The 15321-nt window shown below is 39.1% G+C and overlaps 2 protein-coding genes across 3 annotated transcripts in view; one reads left to right on the top strand and one right to left on the bottom strand.

Annotated features, from left to right (window-relative positions):
- LAMA1 (laminin subunit alpha 1) overlaps positions 1-8244 on the top strand; it is a 97614-nt gene extending 89370 nt beyond the window's left edge. The window contains exons 57-63 of the mRNA XM_056484109.1: positions 631-743; positions 1796-1985; positions 3805-3963; positions 5062-5215; positions 5817-5950; positions 7018-7240; positions 7693-8244. Of these exons, the coding sequence (XP_056340084.1) occupies positions 631-743; positions 1796-1985; positions 3805-3963; positions 5062-5215; positions 5817-5950; positions 7018-7240; positions 7693-7853 (1134 nt within the window). The 3' untranslated portion in view covers positions 7854-8244. The remainder of the gene's footprint in view (positions 1-630; positions 744-1795; positions 1986-3804; positions 3964-5061; positions 5216-5816; positions 5951-7017; positions 7241-7692) is intronic.
- An 800-nt stretch (positions 8245-9044) lies between these two features.
- Positions 9045-15321, bottom strand: part of ARHGAP28 (Rho GTPase activating protein 28) — a 76492-nt gene continuing 70215 nt past the window's right edge. For both annotated transcript variants that reach the window (XM_056484107.1, XM_056484108.1), the window contains exons 14-15: positions 15134-15198; positions 9045-13300 (exon numbers count right to left, since the gene is read on the bottom strand). In XM_056484107.1, coding sequence (XP_056340082.1) covers positions 13209-13300; positions 15134-15198 — 157 coding nt within the window. In that variant the 3' untranslated portion in view covers positions 9045-13208. The remainder of the gene's footprint in view (positions 13301-15133; positions 15199-15321) is intronic.

The raw sequence follows: 15321 nt of genomic DNA, 5'->3' as shown, positions 1-15321 counted from the left end.
TTACTTCTCTCCTCCTGCAGCTGCACATCTTTTTAATGGTTTCCAAAACATTCTGAAACCATTTTCCTGTGGCAACAGAAAGCAAAATTTCTTACATTTGATTTTTATAAAAGAGCAAGATTTCATACATACAAACTGTGACTATAAAAATAAATAAGTTGTCCTTTTTAGAGCTAAAGTGTAGTGTTGGCTTATACTCTGTTACTCAGCTCTTCCTACACCAAATCATAATAAAAATACGTGTTCTTATAAAATAAGAAAACATTTTTACCAAACCTATAAGATTTTCACACTGAATTTTTGCTTCTAGTTATCTTAGTTATCCAAAGGGCTATCTATCAATTAAGACAAAAAGTGAATTGAATATGTCTCAAATGACAAACATTTCTCAGTAGAAAAGGCCAGTGATGTCTATGAGACATAGCTTAATCATTAGAATTAATTCTTTTTGAGCCTGGAGATAGGTTGGAATGATTGTGAGTTTAGTTAATTGATGCTTGCTGTATATTTTGTGGTTATCTTGTAGCTCAGTTTTGCTTCAAACAAAGCTCTGTGCAGGCACATTGTCATTCAGCAGTTGCTGGGCAGCACCTGACACTATCCTACTCAATAAAGACCTTTCATTAACAGGTAGTTTGTGCAAAAGATGAGCTGCCTGATCATGTTCAAGGTGCCCATCAGTTTGGACTTGCCAAAGGCAGCCACTTGACCCTGCTCTTCAACCAATCTGCTGTCAGGAAGAAGTGAGTATATCCTGAATTACACATGCACACTGTTATTTTGTATTGAGCTGCAAGAAGTGCAGTGATGGTTTTCATGATTGATCACTGCATTGCCAGCTTTGAACATGGCCCTCACTTCAGGTTTCTGTGAACTCCTCATGGAAGAAAGTATCCCAGGTTAATGATCATGAGTTTAGTAATTCATGGTCACAGTTCTGCATTTTTTTTCCTCTCAGACTTGAGTTTCACTGTACCCTCTGTCAATGCTTTGATTTCTTTTTTCCACATACAGAGCACACATCCAGTCCCTATTCCTTTGTCTGATGCAGATGACATCTCAGCCTCTCCTCTCTATTTTCTACAAGTGCACTTTCCATGTTTGAAGGTGCACTTGAAGGAGACAAGGCTGCTGAGAAGAATCATTTTGTTGAGACATGCGATAACCTCCCTGCCTCTTTTAGCTGTTTGAGAGGCTCCCAACAAGGTCCCCATCACACAGCCTGCAAGTCACTTGTATTTGCTTCTTTCAGCTCAGAAAGTCCCTGCAGGCATTGAGAAAAGAGTGGTTGTTCCTTCTAGCTCTTCTATTAGAGCTACTGAGCAAAGGACATTGCAGAGGATTGATGCCATGTAGTCTGAACCTGATGTCCACATAAGAAATGATTCATTAATCTCCTCTACCTTTTAAGCCTCCCTCTGAGACTGCCCATAATATCCCAGCAAGCCTGGCTAATAGTAATGGATGCCACAAAGTTATCCTGGAATGGCTTCCTTTCTTGGGGCAATAAGCAAACCTGCAGTCACAAACAGCTGAGCTGTCCCTCTTAAAGTTCATCTTGCTTTTTGACAAGCATTTTTTCCACTTCTGACAGGTACAGCACTGATTTTCATTATGAAACATATTATAAGTCATGCTTTCTTAGAATCAACACAAATTCTACTTTTCTGGCCTTTGTAATAGTAAGTCTCCTTTCATAACAATAAATTGGTTCAGGCTGTTCTCTGTGTCCAGAAAAGCTTTTCATCACTGCAGAAGAATTACCTTTCAGTAACACTGAATTTTTATTGTTTAGACTTTCCATCCAGCTGACTCTCAGAACCTTTGCCTCCAGTGGCCTGATTTACTACATGGCTCACCAAAACCAGGTTGACTATGCAGCCCTACAGCTTTATGGGGGACAGCTCCATTTCTCATTTGATTTAGGCAAAGGAAAAGCAGTAGCTCTTCACCCTGCTGTTGTCAGTGATGGAAAATGGCATACGGTAGGTGGTCGCCAATCTTGTGCTCCATTTTCTCTTCCCTGGATGTACTGGTATGGATTTTGCTGGCCTTTTCTGTATACTTTCTGTGTTGTAAAAGCAAACTGTCTCTAACCCAATCATGAAGTCACTCAGAAAACTTTTATTTGATAATTATTTTATTTTTAAAATTGTCATTAATTGTACATCAAATCCGTCTTTCAACTACTGTCAATTATCTCAAACTATTCAGGAATTAAATAGTTCACCATGTAGTGATGGTCATCTTCAACAGAGAAGTGCCTAACAGAGAAGTGTAAAAAATCTGACCTTTTTGACAGCTTTCAATGCATGGCACCAAAGGCCTGCATTTCAGCATGTGTCAGGGTGACAGATTTCTGGCTGCACAGTTTCCCTTTTCTCCCATTTATCGCTTATTACCTGAGCGTGTCCCAGCAGCTGGTGACAACAGGGAGGCACTGTCTTTCCTTTCCTTGGTTGAGGTAACATGAGAAAAGGGGACGTTTACAGTGCATGGAGGACTTTGTCTTAAGCAGAGTTGAGGAGGAATGATGTCTGCAGCTTGGAGGTGTCACACAGCACTCAGGAAGTAACTCTGAGGGTATCACTTTTCCTAAAGGCAGGTGAGGATGACAATATTCATCCTGCTAAGCTTCCCCTCCCTTATCCATATGTGAAGATTCACTCTAGGAAGAGGCTTCTATGAGACAAAGTGATTGATGACACAAAGCTGCCAGCTTTCCTAGGTGCCTTGGGAATCTGCAGAGTTCTTTTTGGTTTTCATACATAATCAGCTGAAGAAAAAACAGCAAAAATTAACATAAAGAAAGGAAGTATGAACTTCTGTCAGAGATATCACAGTCAAGCTCTGCTGCCTACCCTGAAAGTAGAAACGCTCCAGGACTTACATCTGCCTGTTTAAAATTACACATACTCACATTAAACTTCTAGTGACACTATCCACATTTTAAGAGCTGAAAAGATTCTATACAAGAGCTGACATATCTTAACTACCCAGGACATAAGGCAGGAGCTTCAGCCTTCTTCAGAGATTAAGGCTGAGTCACACCACTCCCAGCTGGGGGTGACTGGTGCAGACCCTCTGCAAGCAATTCAAACTAATATGCATTGCAAATGAAAGAAGCACCATTTCTTTTCATTCTCTGCCCTCAGCTCATACAACCCTGCTTTACCCCTTTATACCCTTACCAGCCCAATTGTTCATGGAACTTCATTTTGAACCTAGTCACTATTCTGAGTAGGGCTAAAAGTAAATAGAGAAGAATAAATGTCTAGCTGACTTCCCTCAGCTGTATGTAATTGTTTTAGGGCAAGGCAGGCATGAGAACATGAGTGAACAAGATGGACAGAACTGGAAACCTTTTTGGTCATAGCCAACATAGCATTGCCTGTCATAAAATGACAGCATAGGAATGTGCACTTCAGAGCTGAGATGGCTCAGCTGTTGGGTAACACAGTAATTGCAGGAGGCCAGCACAGAATGTCTTTCTCCAAACTCAGTGACGTACCCATATCCTAAGGCAATAAACTGGTGATTTAAAGAAATAATAAAACTGAAAACCTTAGGCAGGACAGTATGAAATCACTGTGAGCCCTTGGGAAGGCAAGAAAGCTATTTAACTGCTCAGTTGCATTCAGAAATCGTCACAGCCTCAGGAAGAATTTCAACAGGGTGCCTCAGAACAGAATGTCAAAGCAATCGAACCACTAAACAATTGTCTTGCATATTTCTATGGCAAATGATGACTAGGTAACAAATTCAGCTTACTCATTTGTGTGTGCTTGCTTCCCTTTTTTCCAGGTTAAGACGGAATACGTTAAAAGAAAAGGCACAATCATTGTGGATGGACAGGAATTGGTAGAAGTCAATGCTCTGGGAGATGGTAGCACCCTGGACGTGGAAGGGAAGCTCTATGTGGGAGGACTTCCCTTAGACTACATACCAAAGAATCTTGGGAATGTAAGAAGGTTTGGGGTGAAGGGTACCTCTGGCATTTTGCAAGACTAGAATGAGCATAGTGCAGCAAACTCATCTAATTCAGCATCCTGTCTCTGACAGGCTAAAAATAAGTACTTAGGGAAAGAAGCAACAAGGAAAGTAATGAACCTTTACTAGATCAATCTTTTTAGCTTTCTGTGGCTTAATGACTCCAGCTACAGCTTGTATGCTTGTGTGTTAGTAATAGTGTTTAACAGAACTTTTTTTCCATCCTGTTCCTCTGTTAAAAATGGATAAAGAATATAAATTCATGTCTTTCACAGTATAAGGTAAAAACATGACCTACAATCTCAGATGTTTTGGTACCTGAGTCCTATAGCATTCAAAGGGAAATTAGGTGCCTTAAATACCTCTGAAAGACTGGGTTTAGGTGTCTTTAGATTAAAGCATGTTTTTAATACATGCTTTTAGAGGGTAGGTTTTTGTCACCTTCCTCCTTGTGCAGCCCTTTATATTGATGAGGATTATGGTGATGACGATAATGTTTCTCATAGAATTGTAGAGTGTCCTGATTTGGAAGGGATCCTCAAGGGTCATCAAAGTCCAGCTCCTAGCCCTGCACAGGACACTCCAAGAGTCACACCATGTGCCTGAGAGCACTGTCCAAATGCTTCCTGTGCTCTGTCAGGCTTGGTGCTGTGACTACTTCCCTGGGGAGCCTGTTCCTGCCCAGACACCCCCTGGAGTGATTCAGATGAATCTTTTTGATGAAGAGAGCTTGCAAAATGTCCTACAGAAATCTTGATTAATCATTAATTTGCTGAAGCGTGTTTGGAATGTTTTTACTGTTGAGTGTATCCCTGCTCACAGTCAAACAAATACAATTCTTTCTGTATATTATAGGCATTGTATGCTCTGCTTCTAAACTATTTGATTTTGACTCTAAGACATTATATACCTTACATAATTATACATAATAATAGAAATTTAATTGTGCAAATATTCTAGATTCTGCTGTGTTTTGTTCAGATAATGTTTTATCTACAGTGAGATCAGATGAATCCCTAAGCATCACAGCAATTTATACTAAAGATTGTCTTTTTGTTTCCACCTGCTTAGGTTACTCACAGTATTCCTGCCTGCATTGGTAGCATGGCAATTAATGGCAAACAACTGGACAACGAGAGTCCTGTCTCTATCTTTGCTGTGAATAAATGCTATAAAACAGTGCAGGAGGGTACTTTCTTTGATGGAAGTGGCTTTGCTGCTCTTGGTAAGTGTCATGAAATGAAAACAGTGCCTTACTGAATTAATGTTAATGAAAACATACTCCTTTTAGGTCTTACTGGAACTGTGTGTAATTAACTGACTCCTCACACAGTGAGTGCATGCCCTGCATATGGATTTCTAACTGAGTCCCTTCACTCCATTCATCCAAAAGTGGTAATTTCTGCAAAGGGCTATCTTGCACAAATAAGAGAGATAATGATTTTAGCACTGGGAAAGAAATGAAGTACATCTTTCTTTAGCTAAGAATATCCATGTTCATGATGTTAAGGTCTTATAAAGAATATGAAGACAAAAGACTTGGGAAGTAACATGAAAGATTACATTTGTGCTCTTTACAATTTCTTACAAATGAGATAGAAGGGATTAAATCTGAATTGATGAAAAAAGTCTTATTTGGGAATTTATCTTTTCTAGTAAATATGGGAATTATAACTTTGGAAAACTTACTTTCCAGAGGTCCTGCAAGGTTCATATGCCAGCAGCATAATTAACAAGTTTTTTAGACCTTTTAATGGTAATGTATATATTTAACTTTGTACTGTGGGTTGCAAGTCTTCTGCTAGAAGCTTCTAACTTCCTTTCAGTCAGAGAAGGCTACAAGGTGCGGTCTGACGTGAACATCACCCTGGAGTTCCGTACAACAGCAGTGCACGGGGTTCTTCTTGGGGTCAGCACTGCCAAGGTTGATGCTATTGGACTGGAAATTGTACATGGCAAGGTAGGCTGCCCTGTGCAGGCACACTGATTTCACAAGGCTTGCTTCAAACTGGGAGGCTAAAAACTCTTGGAATGCATGAAATACACACCAGTGAAGTGGATGGAGGCAACTTTCCACAGCACTAATATGGGACAGGCTTTATCTCAAGGTTTCTCATTGCCATCATGATAAAATGTGCAATTAGCAGAAGTCACTAGAACTTTCTGGATTTTTAATTAGTGTAATTTATGTTAGTGTACAGCCACTCTGACCTCCTGTACTGCATACCTTGTATGTTAGACCAAATATATATCTTTTTTATTGCTTAATACTTTTACTGCCATAAAGCTATCCCTGTCCTTGAGAAAAATATTGCATATACAATGCACACTGTTTTGTAACCTCTTCTTCAATATTCATGAGCACTTAACTCATTCTCTACTTCTACTGGCCATTATGCTCCATAAACCTTTTAACAATCAATATACATAGTTCTCCAGTCATCTCTTGCATAAAAAACATACACTTGATTGCTCTTAAGTATTTGTTTTTGCAGAAATAGCTCATTTTTTATTCAAAGCTTCCTAACTGGAGACAGTGTTAAATATCACTGTTTCTGTGGAACATACTTTCCCAGTTAATACTTACATGTTAATCCTCACCACACAGTTAAGGAAATGTCTGCTGCTTTGAAAAATAAATACATGAAAAAAATCAATACATCTATTGACAATGATAAGTGCTTTCAGGCCATTCTTCTTTCTCTTCAATTATACACAGTGAGTCTTCTTTCAGATCTGAACTCTCAGGTTCTGTGGAAAACATCTTGATTTGTATTTGTAAGAAACATTGAAATCCCTAGTGAAGTATATCAATGGACCATTGCATAGGTAGATCTAAGTGTTGTAAATTAAAAAAAAACACTTTAATAAGGATCTACTCTATCCATCAAAGTAAATATTAACCATGCGTATTGCCAAACATTTAAAACGGAAATTTCTGCACCAGTGTGATTGTGCTTTTATCTAGGCAGATTAGTTCATGTATTCTTACTTTATATCTTCATTGGCATCTGGCTGTTTGTACAGGTTTTATTCCATGTCAACAATGGAGCTGGCAGAATAACGGTTGCATACGAACCAAGAGGCACAAGCAGCTTGTGTGATGGGAAATGGCACAAGCTTCAAGCAAACAAAAGCAAACATCGCATTTCGCTGATAATCGATGGGAATTTGGTTCACACTGATAATCCCTACGTCCAGTCAACATCTGCAGATACAAACAATCCCATTTATGTTGGAGGTTATCCTGGTAGGTACAATAATATTTCCCTTCCCTTCTGTCCCTCCTGTGCTCACTCTCACAAGAGTGACTCTTGTGCTCCCTTTTGGTTTGCCATGGAAATTGTGACTGTGTACAGCTCAGCTGTTGCTTCATATTCTGCTAGTTTCTATTTTAACTTCAAAAACACCCATGCAGAGTGGTTTCCTCCTCTGTTTTTCCCTCTCATCTTCCATTGTCCCCTGGCAAGAACTATTTCTGCACACTCTGCCAAGTTAGTGCCATGAATGGCTTATGCTTGAAAAGGGCAGTAGCTGTCCATGTTGGATGTCACAGTTCATCCAAACATGAATGGAGCTTGATGCTCCTCAAGTGTTGATTTTACCTCTCATTTCAGAGGGGGAGAATTTTAATAACCTGGATCTTTGTATTTTTTCAGTTTGGTGGAAATAGATTATATATATTTCATGTTTGTTTTTCAGCTGATGTCAAGCAAAACTGCCTCACAAGCAAGAGCTCATTCCGTGGCTGTTTGAGAAACCTTGTTTTGACCAAGGCCCAACATACAGAATTGTTTGACTTTAGCAGAGCTTTTGACCTGCGTGGAGTGTTTCCTCATTCCTGCCCTGGGGCTGAGCACTGAACTGTAGCAAAGCCCGTCTGGATTGAGAGAGGGATTGTTTTTTCTCATTGTTGATCTGTTATTTTGCATTCTCATTTCATAATGAAAAGAAGAACTGACAAGAACCTGCATCTATTTGATTTTTCTTGTTGTTTTCCAACTCAGGTCATTTATTTTTTTTTAATCAGAAGCTCTATGTCTGCATTTTAACTAAATGGTTTTAAACAACAAATACCTCTACAACAATTTTAATGGCATTAATTGGGTATTTTTCTTTTGGGAATTTTTATTAATCAGTGTTTACAGTATGTTTTCTTTTGATTACTTGACAGTATTTCATTTTATTGTGTGTTGGTGGTTTTGTAAGAAGGTAATAATTTTGGACCACATAATAAAACTACAATAAACTGCATTATTTCATGTAGTTCAGTTGTCATTGTATTTTAGTTAGAAGAAAAAGAGCTGGAAGGCTAAGAAGTTATAAGTATGCCCACTACAGAGAGGTTGGAACTAGATAATCTTTAAGGCTTCTTCCAGTCCAGGCCATTATATGACTCTGATTATATGAAATGTAAGTGGACATAGTCCAGCAGAGGGAGCAGGAGACTGACTAAAGGCATAATTTTGAAGGTCTCAGATTCAAAGTTTAATAGATAGAATTTTCTTAGTTACACTTCATAGGGTAGCTCCAATTCCTTTTCCTTCTGCCTTACTATCCAGTGCTGCTGATGCTCATTATGGATACACTGGCTAGATGGATTATTTTCCTGTTGATGCTCTTGTGAAATCAGCTTCAGGACAAGCAGCATCTCTATGGCACAGAGATGCCTGTGAAGTGATGTGTTGCTGAAGAAACAGTTTGGGTCTTATTTGGGAAAAACTGTGTATTTTGGCAATGCAAACTAATGCATCATTCTTTGGAAAACAGTATTTCTTATGGACAATGGGAGGCAGTTTTGAGTCCAGCCTGCAGTTATCTTTGTCTTTTCTTACCATGCCTGCCTCTGTTTCTAAAATAAGTCTTCCAGTAGCTGTTCTTAAACCAGATTTGGGGGACATGTCCTCAATCTCAGTCAAGTAAAGACATCCATTCATCAACTGGCCAGATCATTGAGCAGTGACAAATGTGTCTCCTACTTTAATATGCATCCATCTCCTTTTGTTTGTTTTTTTCTCTTTGAACTAGCAGTATTTTTGTTTTGCTCCTTCCAATTTTATTTGGCTTTTACTATGTATTTGTACAATTTGTTCTAAAGTTAGTTTTTCTCTACGCATTTTGTACTAGTTTAAAAAATACTGGCTGAAATGAAACTCCAAAGCAGTTTGCCATTGCTTTCAAAGAGGCAGGATTCCAAGCAGGATGTTTGGTGCATGGCATAGAGGTAATCTAGAGAAGAGCTCCTGGAGAAAAGAGCTCCTCCACTTCAGCAAGGGTGGCAGAACATGGTCCTCTCTACAGCTGTTCAGGTGCTGTAACAACACAGATGCTGTGAAAAAGGATACACCACTGCTTTTCTGTCCCCTGCTTCTATCCAAAATACATGTTTAGATTTGAAGAGCTGGGTTTGTTGTATTTTTTTTTTTTATTTTTGACATGGATACAATACAGTGGACACACTCTGCTGTACAAATACACGTACGCGTTGGCATACTTCAACAAAACACATAACATAATGAGGATTGTAAGGGAAACATACATACAAACACTTCACTTTGATTAGTGGCATTGTATTATTTTCCAGAGAAGACATACATTAATAGAAACCCACTGAAAAATAAAAATGAAACACCATTTGTTTGTATTCATTGTCTGTTAACCCCAACATCTGATCTTACAAGGTTCACATTACAAGCATAATTTAGGCAACATGGTTTGGATAAAATTTCATACATATCCCAAAATATGTATTTTACTAGATCTTTTTTATTGTAATTTCAAATCTTGCCTCATACAAAAAGAACTACTGTGTCAGTGTTAATGTGAAATTGATAATAGATTAGGTAGTAAACGACTAAGCCAAAATATTTTTCCTGGAAAATGCAGAGTGAGGTAGTTAATATTATACATGGACACAGACACATTTTACACACACGCACACTTTCTAGTGACATTCGCTGCATATGCAGGTCAAAGCATTCCAGTCTGATTTGCAGCACCTGCTTTTTACAATACTCTCTATGTGTTGATGTGCAAAATGCTGTCCTTGTAGAACCGTGGAGTATACAAATGCTTGAGGCATCTTTGGAATTTCAGTAAATTTCTCCCTGCTTGTTACCACTTTCCTAGTAACAGCTTTCCACGTGTGTTACTTCTTGTTAGGTGACAGTCCTCTTGCAACTTAATTTTGACTTCAACTTCTGTTAGGAGGAACAAAATTCCTCATGCCTCCATGAGTATCTTGAAATATAAGACCTAAAGTGGAGACCTCATATTGCAAAATGCCATTGAGCTTGTTCCATTTGTCTGCTGCATATTAAATCAAGTTAGTGTACCAAAACAATACAAAACAACTTAATGTGGAACAGTATTAACCACTACACATGGTTCATTAGGGCCATTTCTATCAAAAGAGAATTCTGACATTCTGTTTCAGAGACAGGAGGTATTTGGCCACTCCATGTAGAAACTAGTTCATCTGCTAATATGCATGTCTTATAAAGTTATAGGCAGTTTTAGCATAAAACAAGAGCTCACAGGGGGGATTTTATTACATCATATTTGACTTTCCTAAGTTGAGAAGTAGTAAAAGTCTTGCAAAATCCCCTTGTATTCTGTACAGAATGCAGGGAGATCCATTTCAGAAAAAACATTGATGAGGTCCAGATCATGCTGAGCAAGTTGCATCATGAACACAGGGCTGCTCTTTTCCCTTGCACAGCCATTGAGAACACAGAGTGAAATGAGTGGGCAAGATGGAGGAGGTCAATGTATTTGTCTGAAAGTATTGTTGGAAGTTAGCTCATTTGCTATGACATTTCAAATTATTTTCTTAATGTTCAGGCTTTCTGTAGTCACAGGATGCCTTTTGGTTGGCTATAGATACAATGATGCTTAGCATTTATATGATTCTCTTTGTATTCAAAGCACTTTCCACATAAAAAGTCTTTGCTGAGTTTGTTCTTCCCAGATGGATGTTTACAACTCCTGATCTGCTCAGGGAATTGTTTGGCTACATCTGAGAGTAGAATTTAACTCGATTAATTCTCACATTGCCTTTATATGGAAAGTACTAGTCCTGCTTTACAGCTGACAGACAAGGGCAGCATAAGCAGAAAGAGCTGTCCTTTGCCACAGAGGGAACTAAAGGGTATTGGGAGCAAAGCACATGACAAAACATTTATGCTTAGTCCTATAAACAAGCCACAGATCTACTATCTCTTGTATACTTAAAATAAATAGTTGTCAAAATAAGGAGTGTATTTTATAATACAACTGTCCTGTTTTTTTCCTGGCTGCAACTATGTCTCCTTTAGTGTTAAGAAGAAAAAGGAAAAACAAAAGAAAATAAAAAACCCAAACAAACAAACAAGAAAAAAAAAAAAAAAAAAAAAGCAAAACAACCAGAAAGTTAAAAATGTCACTGTTTTAAAGAAAATGGTTGTAAATTTTTATCATTTTTATCAAAAAGATAAGAAAGAAGACAGGATCTGCCCTCTGTAGACATTATTGTTGCTGGTGAAGTTACTGATTCAATGCTGATTTCTTTCACTGACCACTAACAATGAAAGTTAACTGCCAGAGAACACGTTTAACTTGACACATTTTAGAGCCTCTGCTTCTGGTTCAGATCCTCATTGCACAGCTTCAGCAGAGCATCACAAGTTACAGGCTTTCTCTGCAGGGCAGCAGACTTCATGTTCACCTGGAGGACTTGGTTCAGTGTGCTTTTAAATTGCTATGTAATAAACAGAGCTTCTGCCTGTTCTGCTTCACTGTGTCCAGATCAGGAACAAAAATCATTGCTCAGGCTGGGGGTGTTTTCACCATGCATCATCATCATCTAATGATGAAGACATTACAGTGCAGTTGAAGGCATTGGTTTCCACTTATTTCATATGACAGAGATGAAAAAAATACTTGCTCTCCTCCAGAGATTTGTGATTTCCCTACTCAACAAACCTCTTTTAGTTCAGCATAGCCCAAAGTGAGGTGACTGAGTGAAGGGCATCACTTGCTCTTGTGACTAGCTCCAAACTAGACATCCTATCTGACATTCCCAATGCTGTTGCAGCCCACTATTCTCAGCCTGTGTGTTTGCTTAGACTGCATGCCAGCTGCAATTTGCTATGTATTTGTAAAACCTCCAGCACAACTGGACCTAGACTGGCTATGGTTTTAAAGACCTAATATGTAAATTATTAAATCCCTTTTCTCCTTGGAAGCCCTGTTTCTTCTCCATGCCGTATTGTACAAGACCTGAACAAAGATCTCTCTTGTTGATGCAGCTGAAGAGTATAAAAATTGCTTACATATTAAAGCTAAAATAAACAAAATAAAAAGAATTAGGTTACAAATTAGAAACTATAATGGTTAACAAAAAAGGTGTTGACTCTAAGTGGCACCATTAACACATCTCATAGTCTGGCATTACACAGATTTAATTCTGAAAGTATCAAGTAAAAGGCAGGGCTAGGGGCATATGCCCCTTCTCACCTAGCCTTTGTGTCCTGAAACTTGTGGGGAAACTTCAGGGGAAGGGAGGGGAGTGTGGTTTGTGGCACTACAATTGCACAGAGCTGAGGGATCCCAACATGATTTTGGAAGACTGGTAGTGAGATATCCAGTGGTATGTACACTGAGAAGTACAGCTATCTATAGTTCCTCCTCCTGCCTCCCTCCCCCAGTGTTGGGTACTCATGAGGAGTGACAGAGACACAAGGGCTGCAGTAACACACTCTGTAGGGATTTACTTTCAGGAGAAAGGTTGTTTTTCACACAGCTGTCTTGGCACTGCTGCATGTTGAGCTCCCACCTTCCATGCCTGACAGACACCTTCCCTTCTCCCATGTCTCTGTCATGCTTGTGTGTTCTGCTGTGGTCAGTAGTGTTTCATTCATCTGATGCCACTGCATTATGTCCAAAAATTGTTCTAACACCAGGTCAGGAAACAAACACCGTACCTTGGTCTGCCCTCCTCACCTCCTGGGCCAACTGGCACAAGTGTAATCCATATGAAAGAAAAACTAATGTGATATTTTTCCGATGGTTTGGAAGCTGGAATACTGAAAGTACTTTGTGCTGACCATCAGTTGGACAGTACAGTAGGAAGGAACGACGTCCTGTAGCTACCATTTTGTCTCTGCAAGAGCTGCTTAAAATGACAGGCATCACTCTTGCCCATCTGGCTTTTGTCCAGTATACTGCTGCCTTCTGCTTCAGGTGGCTTTTGGTTTTATCACCCATTCTGCATGAGGGTTTGCACGGTAGACATCTAGCATGAAAGCCTCTGGATCCAAACAGTGCTGACCTGAAAAGGAAATTGTCAGCCATGAATCATAGGATGTCCTGAGCACACAGGGACAAGAGTTGTGTTAAAATGCCCTTGAATGTTTCTCTGACTTGCACACAGCAAGCCTGGTTTGGTGTGTCCATCCAGCTAGCATCTTGCCTGGGTACAGAGAGGGACTTTGTTAAATTTGGCAGTGATTTTTCTCTGTGACAGTCATGAATTCACCGTCACTTCTAGGCAGGATGTCCTGCATTACACTGAGTAATGGACAAGACATTTAACCAAATGATGAATATGGTCTCTTTAGAAGCATCAACAACACTCTTAGTGTAAGTGCTACCGTATGGGGGGTTTTATTTCTTTGGATTTACTTAGCTGGAATTATAGCTCTCTGACTTCTACACTATTTTTAAATGCTGAAAAAGTAGCTCTGTAAACAATGTGTTCCCATACAGTAGGATCTTGTAAAGAATTGCAGGACTCTAACAAGGTTTTTGGGAGTCGCCAATTTGCCGGTTTAAAAAAAATAAAATCCTCTGCACTTCAGCTGTTTCATTAGCTGGTGATTGGGAAGTTGTGGCTGCCTTTGCCAGAATGAGGATTTCGTGCCTTTTAGTTGAGTAATAAGGCAATAAATTCTAGAGTTAAGCTGATTTGTTGGGCTATATTACATTTACATGGGGTAATGAAGTCATTTCACTGGTGAGGTCACTTTGCGGTGACACAAGATTATGGTAAAATTTTTGTACAGTTACTTATAAGGTCACTGGGGTCCTAATGATTTTATTCAAATGAAAGCAATGTAAATGAATTAATGCTTAATCAGTGGACTAAGGTACCCTGAAGGATCTAGGACTTTAAAAATGATTTTAAATGAAGATGCAAATTAAATGTCTCCATTTTTTGGAAGACCATTATAGGAATATTTGGGATTGATTCACAAGGCCTTTAGGACTGTTTTTCTGTTTTAGCATAAGTTGGTCATCCTATTTGGACAGGCACAACAAATCACTAATCCACTTTAGTTTTGTGTTATCATCAGTAATAAATACAGGTTCCTGACTGCAGCTGAAGTAAGTCTATGATGTTTTGTAAAAACTTTACAGAAACTCTTTAGAGCTGAATCTAGAAGAAATAAGGAATAAACTAATCAGATAATTCACAACTGACTACAACAGAGCATCTGGAATTTTGGTATGAACAGAGAAAGGAGAGAGCCAGGATTGTGTAATCTCAAATTAAAATATGTTTTTTGACCTTTAGGCCAGAAACTTGTGGGGCAAGCCACTGTTGTTATTATTATAAGAAGTGCCACTGCAAGAAACAGAAGAAGACAAAAGCTCTTTTGTAAGGAATTTGCAATCTAAACAAAGCACACAGATTAGTGTGAGTATAGAACACCCATATCTGCAGGGGCTGAAATCACAATTCTGTGGGTTTTTAATTGTGAGAGGTTAACACTTACATACAGTAAGAAGGAGGTCTTGGAAAAAGACTTGACAGCAAGGTGGAATGTGCCTGCAATAGGAAGACTTGGTATCTCTTAACCATGGAAAAATTCTCAGCTACGAGAGTGAGAGAGGTACCAAAAGGTCAGCTGAGTTTGGCAAGACTGTAAGAAGTGCTGCTGAGATCCAGCCCCTGGGTTCATTCTCTCCTGTGGGGTGCCCCTCCTGGCACTCTGGAGTTGGAATAAATAATGACATTGATTCTAGCAGCTTTTGGGTCAGGCTCCTTTCCTCCAAATGGACTGGAGGGTAGGAGAGAACCAGCTGTGTCGAAACACTGCTGCCCTGAGGTGTTTTAGGAGGTTAAGGACATTCAGAATTAATTTTCAAAATTGAGACCTACCTATATTTCCTCCAATTTCATGTAAACTTTGGATCTGGCCTCTCACGTTCTGTGATGATCCACAGCTAGGATGGAAAAAAACCTTTCAGTTTGTCTTTCTGTTAAATCCACTGCCTTATCACCCATCATCTATGGTAAGCTAAAGTTTGGTATTTATTGGTGAACTGTCTTATCAAAACCAACAGCTT

The sequence above is a fragment of the Oenanthe melanoleuca genome, chromosome 2 (assembly GCF_029582105.1).
Source record: "Oenanthe melanoleuca isolate GR-GAL-2019-014 chromosome 2, OMel1.0, whole genome shotgun sequence".
In the NCBI taxonomy this organism is placed as follows: Eukaryota; Metazoa; Chordata; class Aves; order Passeriformes; family Muscicapidae; genus Oenanthe; species Oenanthe melanoleuca.
Note: the sequence above shows the minus strand (reverse complement) of the source record. Positions and strands in the feature narration are given on the sequence as shown.